We start from the raw sequence: 17,815 nt of genomic DNA on the forward strand, positions 1-17,815 counted from the left end.
TTATTATAATTCAAAGATTTTATTGTTTAAATTAATTATATTGTCAGAACAGCTGATATGTGGATCATAATAAATTGGCGTTACTCGCATTCTTGTAGACAAGAATAGTTTCAACATTTCTATAAGATGATCCGGAGTTGTTCCCAAACGTATGGGCTAAAATGTTTCGTGTTTTGTCTGAAATGCTACTGTTTTATACATATGTACACGATGACAAAATTTAATCACAGAGTCATAAATTGGATTTTTGATTCAATTTTGTAGATGATATAATCGCTATTATAAGCAGACTGGTACTTCAAAAGCAATTTTAGATTCATATATATGCATAATAAAAAAATATATTGATACAATATTACATTTGTAAACTGTATGAAAAGGTACTAATAAACATTTCTAAATACAGATAAAGTTTTAGTGTCTTTCCAACCGACTACAACCACACGCATCAACCTTTCACAAATATGATACTAACACTTACTGTTAGTTTTGAATAACAGACACACTGTCATGCCTGAGGATTTCAAAATAACATTAAGATATTTTTAGGATACAAAGAAGTCTAAAAACTTATAACTACTTATACACATATATATGGTAGCTGATTTATGTCTGATGTCGAAGCAAAAGCATGTTTTAAACAAACAAATTCTTCCTTTTACACATTCAGCTGAAGACGACAACTCATGAATTATATTCTTTAAACATCATTTCTTTTCAAATAACCTGTAAAATAAATTAAAAAAATAATAAATAAAAACGAAAAGGGCAACATAACTTATTAAAAAAAACAAGAAAAACAATTTTGATGAAACGCTACCGTCACTTGAATTTAAAATGTACTGAACGATTGAACAAAGCCATTTCAGAGAAGTATTTGAGATTTTTTAGAACTTGGATTTGGTGACTACATGTACTCGTTTCATGCAGTTTCTTTTCCCCCATTGTTAGTCGAAACCTATTTCAGATGTCGAGGAGTTCGTGCATTAAAAATCACTTAAATAGTTTATTTCAAAATATCCATGATTAAATAATTTATATAAAATTTTACAAAGAGAGAGAGAGAGATCTTCAAAGAACTAAAATGATTTTTGGTCAAAATCTTTTTTTTTTGCAATTGTATTTCTATTTTCGGAAGAATTTGTGTTCCCGAGATCGATCATACCAGTGTTATATGCATTATATGCATTGATGCAAAGCAAAAGGGACCCAAAATTTAGGGAAACCTTAATAAAATACCATTTTCAATCTTAAATTTGTCCTTACAGGTAAAAGCGATCAGGATATTAAAGCAAAGTGGTAGAGAAAATTTCCTAAGTATTTGGTTCACTGCCATGGTCAAAATCTAAAAGTTGTCAAAGATACCAGGCTTATAATGTTGTACGCCAATTGTACTTGAATTGGAATATTAAAGAGTCTATATACTAAAAGAAACTATTTTTCAACAATTTTACATATTTCCATAAAATAAAAATGTTGATCAGCGCTAAAAGCTGCTGTTGAAGGTATGCAACGTTGCACGTGAAAGACAATATATATATATAGCCTTACTTTCGACAGAATTTCGGTTTTAATACACTTTTGGGATAAATACTCAAACTTTCCATAATCTGTGAAAATTCAGGCTTTGAGACATTTGAGGCATTTTAATTTGGTAATCTGTTTAGGTATGATACAAAGTATTGTCAGAAATTCAAAGTACACACATACGTGGAGCTGTGGTACTGTGAATTTAAGTAAAGACTGAAAGAAATTTTGTAAATGGCCATGATTTAAAATAAATCCAAGAGTAACTATGGCAACACACAAGAACGAAAGTGGTATATTTGTGGTATATTTGTAAATTTTTTTTAATTTTCCTAGTTTTGTATCAAGACTTGAGTATATTTTGGGTTGGAAAAGTATGTTTATACGCAAGAAACAACTGTCTCCATTATACATTTATCTCTGACCTGTACAAATTTGAAATAGTTAAAATAACTTAACTTCTTGGGTGAAAAACGACTTTAATACCCCCATCCTACCAAAAATAACCCTTTCTAAATTTCAAAAACCTAAATAACAATCAATTATAAATTCGATTAAGCTATCAGATGTTAGGAAGAGGATGACACGGAAGCAAGATTTTTATGGGAAAACTTTATATGGCCATAATAACCTGTTCAAGACATTTCTATTGTTATTCTAGGTACATCGATTCCATATATTCCATGGACTATCCCATCTTTTCTGGATCTTATTACCTGCTCCGAGTATTTGATATATCATTTATTTTGGTTCTGCTTATGTTCTTTTGGTTGAACTATCTACGTATCGCAGAAGGCCATTTTTTAAATTAAAGAGCATCTTAAAGAATTGGATGACAAAATGGATTCGAGACATTGATCTTAGGCAACATGACAAAACTCTCTTGTGATAGTGTACCCTTATTCCAGACATAAAATGCGTGAGGTGCAGTTCAAATTACTTTATCATTTTTCTACTTTATGGGCTTCGATTTCCGCTTATAATTGATATGTGCAGATAATTAGTTCTTTTCTATGGATATAAGATGCTTTAGTCATATGTATTATCATTACTGGTATTTATTTCCAACAAAACATTTGGTAAAGCTTCCCAATTACTATATTAACCTGTAGGAATTAAAATTGTAAAAATAAGTAGAAACATACGACCAGGAAGACCTCTGAGTTGATGACCTGTAATTTTTTCCTCGTACAACAGCGTTGTACGGAGGCACCGCATATTTCTTCATATCAAAAGCTTGCAGTCTTGCTCTCATTATAGCGTTTTCTTCCTCGCTGCTTTGAAGTTTTTCTTGTAAAGCGACATTTTGGTCTCGCAATTCTTCATTATTCTCTTCGATTTCAATCAATTTGCTTTCTAGTTTCGCTTTATCTTTTTCAAGGGAAGATATCAAGTCAGTCTGATTGTCTAAATCTTGCTGAAGTATGCCTATTTCTTTGTCATGATCTATCTTGGAACGTGCAATTTGGTCCTCTAGTGCTTTTATCTGCATTTCGAGATCTCTCTTCTGCTTCTCCGATGTTTTCATATTCTGCTCTAATCTGATCTTTTCTTTGTTAATTGATTTTAACCTTGCTAGCCTTTCTTCGTGGTCCTCCTTAAGAGTGTTCAATATCCCCTGCAGTTCTTTATATTCGATATTTTTGGTTTCCAATTTCTTTTCAATGTCACTTTTCTCTTTTTCTTTCTCTTGGACAGCTTTACTGATTGCATCCGATTTTTTGCTCAATTCCTCAAGCAAGAAATTGTTCTTCCGTTTGATATCTGCATACTCTTTTTCCTTAGATGCCAAGTTAGTCTTTAACTGGTCGACGTTATTGGATAGTTCGTTTATTTTCCTTTTAAGTTCTGTGCGCTCAGCTTGTACTTTTTCAAAGTTTGTCCTTAAGTCAGTATGTTGTCTTTTGAGATCTTTCATTTCTTCTCTGTCCTCTTTACGTTCTGTTTCTAGATTTGCACGAAGCTGTCTCAGTTCTCCTTTAATTTCATCTTTCATTTTTTCTAGGTCAGTTTGCTTAACAGAATCATCATTTCTAGCATCCGATGATGCAGAAGATGACAATGATGGGTTATTGTATGAGTCTACGATATCGTCTTTCTGCAATACGAAAATGTTAAATAAGAATAGTAGAAATAGTTTTAACTGCAAGAGAAACACGTATAAGAAAAAGTTAAAAGAAGCTGACTAAAGGTAACTGAAGTTCGATTATTGAGTGGGTTGCTCACCCAATTTTGTCAATATAATGTAACTATAAACAGCTGTCATACAAGTGGGAGGTTCAGCTAGCTATAAAACCAGGTTTAACCAACCATTTTCTTTGGAAAATGAATGTCTCTACCAAGTCAGGAATATGATAGTTGTTTTCCATTCGTTCCGTTAGCTGATAAAGTGTAATGTTTGATTTTATCAGTGTTTAAGGACTTACCCTTTTTGAATTTGCCTTGGAGTTTGGTAGTTTTGTTAATACTTTTTTATGCAAGACTTTAAAAGACAAGATCTGATAGGACATTCAATGTTTCTCCTTTTGCATACCGATAGCATCTCCGAACGATAAGTACAGAATGATTGAACCTTACTAACCATTATCTTATCAGAGATCCTTCTAATTGCAAGGGACCTTATGTAACAGTAGTAAAAGGAAAATTACTGTATAGAACTGTCTAAGATAAATTGTTATATTTTACAACTTAAGATCGTTACCAGAAAAGGAAAATAGATCGAAAGTTGAAAAAATGCAAAAATTCACGTATCAAATATTATTGAATAATACCAATTTCTTCGGTTGTCCTTTAGTAAGGATATACACATGTTTTATTTTATCTATTTACATAGGATAGGGAGCTTGAGATCTTACAGTATGTTGAAAACATGCTAATTTGTATTATATTCATTCATTTATATATCTTCACTTATTGAATGATTAGAACAATCATTTCATGTTTAGTTCAATATTTGATATTGTTGATGAGGAATATGTTGCACTATTTTAATCATTAATGTTCATTGTTTGAACTTTTTAAGCCACTAGTGCTGGAATGGCAAAAATTGAAGATCATTTGAAAAAAATTACTTTAGGATGCTGATCTTCAGATATTTACGTCAGATACATTAGGGTAACACAATCGTCCATAAACATTGCTAGTAGAAAGGGGGCGAAAGATTACAGAGGGATAGCAATATAACGTTGCTTGTAATTTAGGTATCCAATAAAGTGAAGAAAGATTCAGTTCTTCATCTTTGGTTGGAATTCCAAAGGAACATAGATCAGACCTACAATTATTCAGTATTTCCTCCATGGTAAGTGTCGTGGCGGTGTATGTTATGTTTCCATGTGAATTGTCAATACCTAATTCCTTTATCAGGCAGTTTATGTTATGTAATTTACACACATAAACGATATTGTTTGGGGCTTTATCTGCGTGGACAACATTATATATGGCATAGAGGTAGGATAGGTGCATAGCAACATTTGGGTCTTAGCAGATCGATTGAGCATGTGTATTCATAGACCCATTCAGTTTTTCAATTCGTATCAACGACTTCACAGCCTTAACCCATTTGGAAAGAGTATCTACATTTTCTTTTTTGGCGTTTAACCCATTGCTGGCATAATCCTCGACTAAATCCATCAGTGTTTTGAAGTTGTGTTCCTAATTGATGGATTTAGGCTCACGAAATTTCGGGCCTTTGAATAACACATTTCGATTCGAAGTGTTATTGACAATGTTCAGATCGCAAGTAATAACGTGGCCAGCCGAATTATATAGGAATGGGAATCTAGCACAGGTACAATCATGAGGTTTAGAATTGAAGTCCTCAATATTGAGATCCTACAATAATAATTGGTTCGGTATAGGTATAAGAAATGATAGATAAAGATTGATCTTTAAATTAGGGAGGTATTTTCGAGTGAACTGATTTATGATGAAGGATATTGCCCAAGTTGATGGCATCGATACCTTTGTTTGCATAGGAAGTTTTTAGAAAGGATCTTTTGTCCTATTTATTTTTCCAATGCAACTCGGTCTGAAAAGTCTGTGACTGGCAATATCCGAGATGATATTTGTTTGAATGGAGGTTTGTAGTTAAGTAAGAGAGTTTAAGTAAATGTTAATTTAAAAGTTTTCATAATGCATTTATATTTCTATACAATATTGTTTGACTAATGATTTCATGAATGTGTTTATTTTAGCTTTGCTTTTATGATTTATTTTTATTTATTTTGTTATAACTTTATTGATGGTTTTCCATTACGTTACTATCTGAGTTTTGGGACATTTATGAAATTTTATCACTGGTTGTTTAACAAATTTCGCTCATTCTCAATAAGATTCATTGAAATTCATTCCACCACCAATTCAACATCGACACCAATCGGCTTCATCATAGCCCCAATTTCCTAATAGCTTCCTTATAACCATATGGAACCATAGTTTCAGACTCTTTTATTCGGAGCCATCGTTCCTATTGGATTAGTGTATTGTCAAGCCAGGTCTATGCTTTTCTACTTTTCAGTACGTATTTGGCTCGTAGTTTACGCATGGAGAAACATTTATATTTTTAGAAGAGTAGATTTCCTAAAGGCCAACTTATGTGATGAATATCAAAATAATAAAAGTTTTATTTCACGTATGTTTTATGTTTTATGATTCACTCAAACCTGATACCACGGGCACTGATACACACTATTTACACAAGATTTTATTTACAACCTGTTTGAACCATAAGTTTAAATTGTTATGTTGATAATTTTATATAATAAGCACTTACTATTTTATTTTAAATATCGTAAGTTCAATTGGAGAGTTTTGAAAGAGATCAGGAATAAAAAGAAAAAGAAGTGAAATGGACGTCACACTAAACTCCGAAACATATAAATGAACCAAAATTAAAAAAACATACAAGACTAACAAAGGCCAGAGGCTCCTGACTTGGGACAGGCGCAAAAATACGGCGAGGTTAACCATGTTTTGTGAGATCTCAACCATCCCCTATGCCTCTACCCAATGTAGAATAAACAAACACACGGCCACGGCAATACCCACAGTAAAACTCAGCTTAAAAGAAGTCCGAGTCAGAATAGGTAACAGAAGAAACTAAGCAAAATGACAATGATACATTAATTAACAAAGGACTACTAGCAGTTACTGACATGCCAGCTCCAGACCTCAATTAAACTGATTGAAAGATTATGTCTTCATCATATGAAAATCAAGCACAATCCCTCCCGTTAGGGGTTTAGTACCATCATAAAATATATGAGAAGAACATAACCCGTATCATGCCATCAACTTGTTTTAGAATAAATGTGTGTATTTCCGATGCAAAGACCATATGAGTGAATCAATATTAATTCCAAAATATGCCATCTTTAATGACCTGACAACAGTATCGTAACTATATCCCTTCGGAATAAGTCTGTTTAAATAAGATACTTACACAGAACAAGGAGAGACACAGTATAAATAACAGGCAATCAGATATTAATACAATATGACAATATACTAATATTTATTATCAAGAGTGTACTAATAAATCTTCATATAAAGAACCACTCAAACATGGAACGAATGTCAGTTAAACATGTTCAGGATCATATCTGAGAATTTTGCATAAACATGTAATAAAAGTAATAAACAAGCATTGATATTTGGAAATCTTTGATAAATGCAGTTTATATTTTTCTTGTTTTTCTAATATAACATCGGTTAATAATACATGTATTTTAAAACATGTTTTTTTCAAAACATATAATGTAAGTCGTTACTTACGACCACTGGAACTTGCTTAAATCTTGTAATAGTTCCTCGTTTATCGGCTATACCTGAATAAGAGAGAATACTTTAAAATGTGTAATAGAAGAGAAAAGATAGACAAGAATATTCAACGAAACAACCGCAATGGCATTGACTGTGATCTCAACGTTTTTGTTAGTTCAAAAGAACCTATTGAATTTGCCAGGAAGGTGTGCGTATTTATATGTGTCAGAATGTAAGATCAATACATTCGATATACGTTAAAAATTACCCTTTTCAACTAGTAATTTTATACTGATTTTATTCTACGCTTTACAAACTAACCGGCTTTTAATTTGGAACTTTGACAATAAAAAAAAATTATATTTGTGCATGTCATAGTCTAGTTTTGTTTTTGTTTTGATTTAAAGAAAGAAAAGAAATACTTGTATTCAATTTCGTTTCAAATACCATTTGAGATTATATTACATAATGTTGCAACATATCAAGGCCTGTGTGAAGTTTTTGTCTTTCCTGAAAGTAGGACATTTCTTGTTCTCTTTATAAATTTTCAATTAATAAGCATAAATAAACGGGACAATGGTTCAAATTCTTCTAAACAGATTTGTATTGTTACTAATATTATTTTCAGCTGTTTGTGTATCACTCAGATTTGGATTACTTTGGTAGGTGATGCATACTTAGGAGGAGACGCTTATCATCTCGACACAACCAGTCTCACTCCTTTTGGAGTTCATGCGATTCTCTCAGTTTTTGTTTGTTACCTATATTTGTATATTATTAATCGATTAATGAGATTTGAACATTGGCAAGTTAACTTTTGTTGCCATAATTTATAAAACAACGATTTAACATGCTTTATCAGTTTCCCAAATTTACAAAGATTTCTGATTTGGCCCCAATAGATTATATTTATCTTTAAAAAGTAGTCAAGCATTGTAGTTCTACAAATGAAAGCCATAAATTATCTGTGAGCTGAGCTGACAAATTTATACCACCTCTTCCTCATTTGTGCGGATATAACTGTATCCATGTTTTTCGATGGAAATTTCCAAAATCCATTCCGTAAACAAACTAATTTAGAGGTGCACACAAGTAATAGGTGCCTAAATTTCCATGAAAGTTTCGATTTGTTCGAAAGTTTTGTTTAGAAAGAACAATTTGTTTACATTCTTTATCTTCTTTTTTTGTTTGAAAGCTTACTCATTGACAATCATATCACTTCTTATTTTTACATTTAATTATTGTAGCAGTATATAAGTAGTATTATGTAAAAGTTTCACTAGAAACAAGGGTAAAGATGAGTTACGAATACAAAATATTAATACAAAAACAGAAGAAAAAAACAAACACAATCCCATTTAAAGTATGACAATTGCATAATTTTGCGATTTAACCTTGATGGTTTGGTATGTACTACCTGTTTTGTTATCAAATTTAACTGGAGGATAAAGCCATTAATTAGCTTTTGTTATTTAGATAATACGTACATGAACTGCTGAATGTAGTTTCTTATTACATACAACATGTAGGACTTCTTTATTAAGACATCAAACAAAGCAATGATAAAAGCTTAAAAAACAGAATACAAACCTAAAAGCGAATGAGGACAATTTTATCCACGCACAAAAGAAATCAAGAGGAATCCACCAACGTTCAATCAGTCAATGGCAATCGAAAGAACAGTGGTGCTAGTTTGATTAAATCGGATGCACTTATAGAACTGATAGTTATTAAACAGGGAGAAACGGACAACAGTGATCGAAGTCTTTATTGGACACTATGAATCCAGAGAACATTGATGGAAGTCTTTATCGGACAAAGGGAATCCAAAGAACAGTGATGAAAGTCTGTATAAGACAGGTGGGTTCCGGAAAACAGTGATTTGTCTGATGTGAGAAATAAAGAAATTATGCAAGTTTTTACATTACCGGTAATGGGAAGTCATAAAAACAATGAAGGAAGTGAAGTCAGACATAAGAGATAAAAGGGACGATAATATTATTAACTGCAAAGCCTATCGTCATCTAACGAGGAATTCACAGTTATTGTTCCTTCAAAGTTTCAAAAGAAGGACCATTTGTAGACAGAATACATTGTTCATACATCATTTTGCAAAGCGGTTTCTTGATTTTAAGACACTGAATTTATAAAGAATGGAAATACCTCACTGCTGCCTTGGTCGTTTAGTTTTGACTATATTGAAAATGGAAATGTCAAACTTCTAGAAAGAAAAAAAATCTCCAATTTCATGATTAATAAAGTAAGCACTATTTCATAAGAACGACCATTTGTATCCCTTTTTGTTTTCATATTGTACACTTAGTATATTACAATAAATGAAAGTAAACAGGATATGTTTTTGTGTTTTTTTTTTTGTGTCTTCCATATCCCCTTTATTCAAAGGTAACAGACACAGTGGCCCTTTTCTTGGTTTCCTTAACAAGAACTTACCAACGTATGTTGTTGAAGGTGCTTGAACTGAAATTTTTCCTTCAAGCTCATCTGCAACGTGTTTGTATCCACGTTTTCTCAATGCTTTTAAAAATATAAATACAGAATCTTGTTTAGACTTGAGTATTATATACAGTAGTTCTTCCATACGTTCTGGTTCCGTCATTCTTCTATTCTTCAGGTCCATCCATTGGTCTACTGATATCACATGGTTTTCAATCAATGGGTCCACAATATGATTGAGAACCACGGATTGCTTTACAAGTCCCCAGTGTTTTGTAAGAATATCCTGTTCCTTTGGTCGATGGTTTATTTTCTTCATAGTTTCTATGTCTGGATTAGCTATAAACACATATTTTTAAGCTTCTAAATGTATCTTTTCTTCCTTTATCCAATATTAATCATTTCTAAAGTATAATATCATCATTACCTGCAAATGTTTGATCGGAACCAAAACATGTTACAAGGTAAAACGGGTTATAAATTTCTTATGTGTTTAATGAACAACTTGCATTATAATTGTGATGATAAAGGCATACAACACTTAATTCAATATTTGGTGACTATGTTGAACGCATCTATCCCATCGAACTTGAGATAAAGGATATAACAGATACAGTTAAGTCTGCCTCATATCTTGACTTACATCTAGAAATTGACAATGACGGTCGGTTGAAAACAAAAATTTATGACAAAAGAGATGATTTCAGCTTCCCAATTGTAAACTTTCCATTTTTATGTAGCAACATTCCAGCAGCGCCTGCATACGAAGTTTATATCTCCCAGTTGATACGATACTCAAGGGCTTGTATTTCCCATCATGATTTCCATGATAGAGGGTTGCTGCTCACAAGGAAGCTATTAAACCAAGAGTTCCATGTGGTGAAGTTGAAGTCATCCCTTCGTAAATTTTACGGACGCCCTCACGAGTTGGTTGACCGTTACGGAATATCCGTTTCACAGATGATAGCGGATATGTTCTTAATGTCGTAACTACAATCCCGTCCCCTTTTCCCGAATGTGACATACCGAATTAGACCTATTACCGGCTTTGTACTAACATGAGCAACACGACGGGTGCCACATGTGGAGCAGGATCTGCTTACCCTTTCGGAGCACCTCCCTTTCGTAACAAATGCTGAGATCACCCCCATTTTTTGGTGGGGTTCGTGTTGCTCAGTCTTTAGTTTTCTATGTTGTGTTTTGTGTACTATTGTTTGTCTGTTGGTCTTTTTCTTTTTTAGCCCCGGCGTTGTCAGTTTATTTTCGACTTATGAGTTTGAATGTATGTCCCTTTGGTATCTTTTGCCTCTCTTTTAAGAGAACTACAATTAAATTATTTTTTTATTACATAAATACTCCCTTACCAATCACGATTTATACAAAGACTCATTTGAAATAAAGGTTAAACTCTATAAAAACAAAACTTCTCCTGTATCTCATTCTATAATTATGATTTACAGTCAAAAAATTCTAGAGAAAGACAAATGGACAAATATATATGCTATATGCGGTTTGCCTTTATCTATGACCATTCTAGACAGGAGTTTTTAGTTTTAGTTTGTAACCCGAATTTGTTTTTTTCTCAATCGATTTATGAATTTCGAACTGCGGTATACTACTGTTGCCTTTATTGATATTGGTTTTGCATTAACTGGTGTTTTTCATTGATGAGTTAAACCATTTCCAACTGATATTGTCAGTTTGTTCTAATGTTATACTATTGCACAACTGCCACAGGTTAAGGGGAATATTAGGTGCTCACAAAACATGTTTATCGCCGCAATATTGGGCATATCCATGCCAAGCGCCTGTAGTCAAGTGTGTGTTGTTAGTCGGCGATTGTTTTAATTGATCTTCATATATTTTCATTAACTTAAATCATGCCGTTACTTTTTTGTCCTTGTATTGTTTCACATTTTGTTGTCCTTGGAATTTCTTAGCCAACTTTTTAGTAGGTTTTTTCCTAATTGTTGAAGGTCATACGGTGCCCAGAGGTCGATTCACATTCTTGTCCTTTTATGCTTCGTTGGAAAGATGTATAATTGCCAATCGTACTAGTCTTCAAGTTTTTATATCTAGGTTATTTTATTTCACATAAAACGATCAAACTATTATTTGTTTGCCTAATATGATTATAAAGGACTTACGAAAAACTTCGATGATTGCCGTTTGAGGGAGCTTTTTAGCCATTCGACACTTTCTTACTTAAAATTGTAACAGGTTTGGGACGACTTAATGTTGAAACCTGGAAGAGAAAACATGTTAATCATCGATATTTTGCCGGAAGTATTTATCTATTTTTTTTATTGAATATCATCGATTTGATTATTCTTTCAGTGACTTTTAAATCAGGATGTCATTTAATCAAATTTTCATCAATAATGCATCAAGCAGGAAAGGAAGAACTTACCATATGAGCTTACTTCACAAAGTCTTTCCAATGACAATTTTGTTTCAAAAAAAATTGGCACTAGTTTTGTTATGAGTCAAAATACAGTTCTCGGTTAATCTTTGATCTTCGTACTTAATTACTTTCTGTTAAATGAAGAGGAAACACTCTTTTGTTGTTGTGGTGTCGTTTTTTTAATATCTTTTGTGTTTTTTTCCCTCTGTTAAGCATACTGACATAAAACTAATGTGCATAGTTCGATTCGCTTTATTATTCTATGACATTAATTTATCAAATGCCACACTAAATGTATTATTTTTGTGGTTCCTTGTGAGAACCACTGACACAAAAAAATTGACAGGACTCTGTTTTGTTTCTTTTTTTTAAATACATGTATTGTGGTCATGTGTTAGTATTAAGACACACCAATGATTTACTATAATACATGATTGTCACACGCCGGTACTATAAAAAGTTTGATTCAAACTAATTAGTAATATGTGTTTATCATTATGATCAATTAACAAATCCCTGTTCTGCAATATCTATATACTTTTATAATATTTTAGAGTCCTGTATATGTATACGTGTACAAATGTATATTTAGATAATAAAAAAAATATTGAAAAAGGCAGCTGTCAGGTCAGGGTAAAAGTTTTGTTTTTTATTGGTTTTGTTTTTTTCTTTTTGTTGTTGCTTTTTGCAGTCAATTGTGTTTTAGTCTAAAAGGTATGTGTTTGAGACTGCAATTTTAATAAAAATGTATTACAAAATAAGAGGTGACGTACCGGTATATTTTAATGCATGTTTGGAAGAATAACTGAATGATGAATACAAAAGTAGGTCATCGCTTCACAAGTAAATTTTTAACATCTTGAACAGTAATGTCTTGGTGAACATATTTTTATGACGATTCTGAAGTGATATATATATATATATGACCTGTTAGTCAAATGCGTTTTGTTAAAATATACTTTTTCACTTTTTTTGTCTTTTGGAAAATGTTGTTTGTGCTGTATTTAGACCCCTCTACCAAGAAATTTGTTTTGCATGCACACGTATAAAAATTGCGGTTTTTATCCAACGCAATCATAGGTTTGAACGTTGTTTTCAATTTAGACTTGTTTATATTGTTTAGTTTGGGCTTGTATTATATTTTCCTGCGGGTTTATATGATCCGTTCATCCTATTTCGACTCTTAAAATTCAAGAGTCTGTCCTAAATTGAGGTAAATTATATGGCCTTCCAAATACCGTTTCGATTCCTAACATCACTGAAGAGACATTAATTGTCGAAATCCGGATATGGTGTACCAATTTTTGCACCTCGTGTTTGCGGTATACTATCTTTTCCGTAAGTTTATTGTTTTCTGTTTGGTATAATATTAAAAATTAAGATTCATTTTGTTACATCTAGCAATCCGTTTATTTGGCAATCGCCATGGCAGTCAGCAGGGTTTAAGAACATCCGTTGTTCGACCTGTTGGTCAAATGCGTTTTGTTAAAATATACTTTTTTCACTTTTTTGGTCTTTTGGAAAATGTTGTTCGTGCTGTAATTAGACCTCTCTAACAAGAAATTTGTTGTGCATGCACACGTATAAAAATTGCGGTTTTTATCCAACGCAATCATAGGTTTGAACGTTGTTTTCGATTTAGACTTGTTTATATTTTTTTCTTTTGGGCTTGTATTATATTTGCCTTCGGGTTTATATAATCCGTTCATCCTATTTCGACTCTTCGAAATTCAAGAGTCTTTCCTTAATTGAGGTAAATGAAATGGCCTTTCAAATACCGTTTCGATTCCTAACATCACTAAAGAGACATTAAATGTCGAAATCCGGATATGGTGTGCCAATTTTTGCAGCTCATGTTTGCGGTATACCATCATTTCCGCAAGTTTATTGTTTTTCTGTCTGATATCAAATTAATAATTAAGATCCATTTTGTTACATCTGGTGATCCGTTTATTTGGCAATCTCCATGGCAGTTAGTAGTGTTTAAGAACATCCGTTGTTCGACCTGCTAGTCAAATGCGATTTGTTTAAATATACTTTTTCACTTTTTTGGTCTTTTGGAAAATGTTCTCTAAAGATTTGCACAACGGTACTAATATAAGATGGTAATATACGATGATGATCTTATAAAATCGTGTTGACATATATTTCGGCTTAACAAATAGCCTTCGTCAGTGTCAATTATATATATGTAATGTATATCAATTAAAAGGTGTAGTTATAATCGCGCAGTTTTATTCATTTGGGTTGTATAACTAAGCAATCTCTGTTGTAATTCCTTTACCATTGTCAACACTGAAATTCTAGATTTATATCAGTTTAAATAGCACAGTGCTATCTTTTTGAGATGTATAAATACGCCGCCTTCGTTGTAATTACTTAACCTTCGTCTACTTTGAAATTCAAGAATTATACCAGTTCAAATCGAACAGTGTTTTTCATTATGGATGTATAAATACGCAGCCTCTGTTGTTACAGTTCTTACTTTACCTTCGCCAACTTTGAAATTTTAGAATTATACCAGTTCAAACCGTACTGTGCTTTTCATTGGGGATGTATATCTACTCAGTCTCTGTTGTATTAACTTAACTTTCGTATACCAGCGTGGTTCGGTTTTTAATTTGAATAACGTAAAGATTGTTTAGTTAAATCAGAATAGATTGATATGATTCATTTTACATCATCATTAGCATACTGATGTATATAATATATATATATATATATAATTGCCTAACAATGTTATTTTAACACACCATTAAGTATGCAAATATTAAAATGTTAAAATTATTTACAATGCGATAAAAAATAAACGCAATAAAAAAAATAAACATATTTAGACTGCAATGCTGATTGAATGTTGTATAGATCGAGTTGAGATCATATAAATCATATAAATCTAGTGTTGTTACTTTTCTTGCAAATGTTGTAGAAATATATGATGCTGGTTAATCCATACGTTATATATCATTTTACTCCATGCGTTTAGATTGAAAGCTATTCGCTAAATATGTGTGTATACTATTTCAAACACTCCGCAAACTCAGAAAATGAAAACATTGAGCTTTTAGGTGAAAACTTGATAAATGGATTAATGGATTTTAAAATTTGCACAAAAAATCATTGTACACTTATTATAATTATCTGTTTATATTTTCTCACTATACACATATGATATTTAATTGTTTGTACTTGCATGATGTTTGGTGTAGATTAATTGTTTTTATTGTATTATTATGCATCATGCACATTATGAATGTATTAAATAACACCGTTTAACATAGTATGTATATATGTTCAGATTATCATTAGTTTGTTGTGCGTTACGATTTTTTGGTCATACTCATTTAAAACAAAAAGATGATATGTTCAATGTTTGTTTTGAATTGTAATATACCACTTTTTACTAAAGTCGGCAATTCTTTTATATTCAAATGTAGATAATCTAGAGTAGACTTCGTAGAAATAGTTTATGGGAGGTTCTGTATAAAATCATCAGTTTTTTTATTCTCTTTTTCTTTTTTCGATTTGTGAAATACGTGTTTGTTAAAGGCATATTTTCAAGCTGTCCTATTCAATTCTTATATTTCTTCTTCGTTAAAAGTGTGAAGGCAACTCTTTTCATACTCTATAAAATGAAAGGGAGATCCTTTTAATAGATATAAGAAGATGTTGTATGAGTGCCAATGAGACAACTCTCCATCCAAGTCAAAATTTATAAAAGTAAACCATTATAGGTCACAGTACGGTCTTCAACACGGAGCCTTGGCTCACACCGAACAGTAAGCTATAAAGGGCCCCAAAAAATCACTAGTGTAAAACCATTCAAACGGGAAAACCAACGGTCTAATCTAAATAAAAAACGAGAAACGAGAAACACTTATAAACCACATCAACAAACGACTCATTTCGAACAGATAAGCATACTTGCGACAATGACGCTGATCCAACCATAAAATGTAAATGCGCGGAAGGCTTTTATTAAAAAAAAACTGACGGAGAGGGTTTCTCTGCTCTTTTCACTCCTAGCCATTAACGCCTGGTCAATTGTATCATTTATGATGTTTCCACAATTTGAGAATTAAGTTTGTTCATACTTTTTGTGTCAATAGACAGCAATACTCTACCAAAATAACAAGTATACATAAACTAAATGTATCTAGAAGTTAGCATAACATTTATTGTAAACAAATCTTTATTATGAAATGAAATGCAACTTGTGCAATATGACTAATATAATAACAAATTGGATTTAAATTGTGTTTGTTTATTAGTTGTTTCGCTTCCGCTTAAATTGTGTTGTATTTTATTTACACTAATAAATATTGTGAAGAATATTTTGTAAAAGATCTTATTTTGGTGCATTTTTATATCTTTGTACAAAGAAAAATCATATTGCTTTTGAAAATAAAGAATTTTATTCTTCCTGCTGGTGACACTGCTGCGATTATAACAAAGAAATCAATATTTTCCACAGTGACAATTATGTAACATTAAAAAAGCTACCAGTTTGTGTCCCATTTACAAAAAAGACTGTATGACTGTGTTGTTAGTGGGATTTATTTGAATCAAGGTTGCTGTTGATTTCTCCTTCATGCGTCTGTATCTATGGTAAGAGAAGTCCAATCCTTCTTCAACCCCAATTGTTTTTGTAGGCCAATAGTGACTGATACACGTGTTTGTCCGATTTGTATATTAATGACATATTGGCATGCATTGTACAATCGGCAAAGTAATGCCCATCCTTGACTTTGCACTTCAAAAAAAGTCTTTTTATAAACGTAGAAAATAGAGGATAACACTCCACATCTTAAGTTAGAGTACCGGAGTTGTTTAATAGCCTGGCCGGTTTCGGTTGGTTTACAGACCTTCATCAGAATCAGTAAAAGTAATTATTACCTAGCCAAACATAAATTCTTCGTCTGGGTGCTTTGAAAATGGTTTGCATTGTTAAGGAGTATAGAAATAATATCTCCTCTGATATTGTTATGTAATTTGAGCCTAAATTAGTCTCCTTTTTAAGTGTGTGTGTGTGTGTGTGTCAATCTGAAATCATCGTGTCTAATGGGATCATATGCTGGTTTGATTGTTTAAATTATCGCTCCTTCTCTGAATTATGTAGCAGAAATATCTCTGAAATTCAAAGATCCCCAACATAGACTTACAAAAAGTCCTTTACATTCAATAAATAATGGCTGCTAGAATAACAAACGATACTGCCAATAAGGAGAGTAGTCAACGGGACAAAATCCAAAATCCAAGTCGATTGTTAAGATGAATGCATAAAATAAATAAGGGGGTTCAAGTATTATTATTTATTTCCTGTCTATTGCCATACATGTAGGTCCAATGAAAAACAAGGAACGACATGATCGCTGGAAAATATATCAATCTTAACATGCTTCTTATTCTTAACTACGACAATCCAGCAAGAAAGAAATATAAAGAATCTGATGAAAGGCTTCAGAGAAACATCTCTATGGATGAGTTTGTAACTGCCTTTGGGCGCTATGAAAGGGTTAAAACCAGGTTCAACCCATCGTTTTTTTCTTAAAATGTCCTGTACCAAGTCAGGAATATGGCAGTTGTTATCAAATAGAAATAAGATGTGGTATGAGTGCCAATGAGACAACTCTCCATCAAAGTCACAATGTGTAAAAAGTAAAGTATTAT

At 32.1% G+C, this 17,815-nt stretch overlaps 1 protein-coding gene across 3 annotated transcripts in view; it reads right to left on the bottom strand.

Annotated features, from left to right (window-relative positions):
• LOC127728700 (putative leucine-rich repeat-containing protein DDB_G0290503) overlaps positions 1 to 17,815 on the bottom strand; it is a 99,008-nt gene continuing 81,193 nt past the window's right edge. Inside the window, exons 1-6 of one of the 3 annotated variants that reach the window (XM_052236353.1) lie at positions 12,152 to 12,216; positions 11,889 to 11,986; positions 9,739 to 10,080; positions 7,300 to 7,352; positions 2,673 to 3,625; positions 1 to 726 (exon numbers count right to left, since the gene is read on the bottom strand). In XM_052236353.1, coding sequence (XP_052092313.1) covers positions 708 to 726; positions 2,673 to 3,625; positions 7,300 to 7,352; positions 9,739 to 10,080; positions 11,889 to 11,931 — 1,410 coding nt within the window. In that variant the 5' untranslated portion in view covers positions 11,932 to 11,986; positions 12,152 to 12,216 and the 3' untranslated portion in view covers positions 1 to 707. Of the gene's footprint in view, positions 727 to 2,633; positions 3,626 to 7,299; positions 7,353 to 9,738; positions 10,081 to 11,888; positions 11,987 to 12,151; positions 12,217 to 17,815 lie in introns of those variants that run through there. The other 2 variants (XM_052236336.1, XM_052236345.1) reach the window with 2 other exon arrangements.

This window comes from Mytilus californianus, unplaced genomic scaffold (assembly GCF_021869535.1).
Source record: "Mytilus californianus isolate M0D057914Y unplaced genomic scaffold, xbMytCali1.0.p SCAF_1, whole genome shotgun sequence".
Taxonomy (NCBI): domain Eukaryota; kingdom Metazoa; phylum Mollusca; class Bivalvia; order Mytilida; family Mytilidae; genus Mytilus; species Mytilus californianus.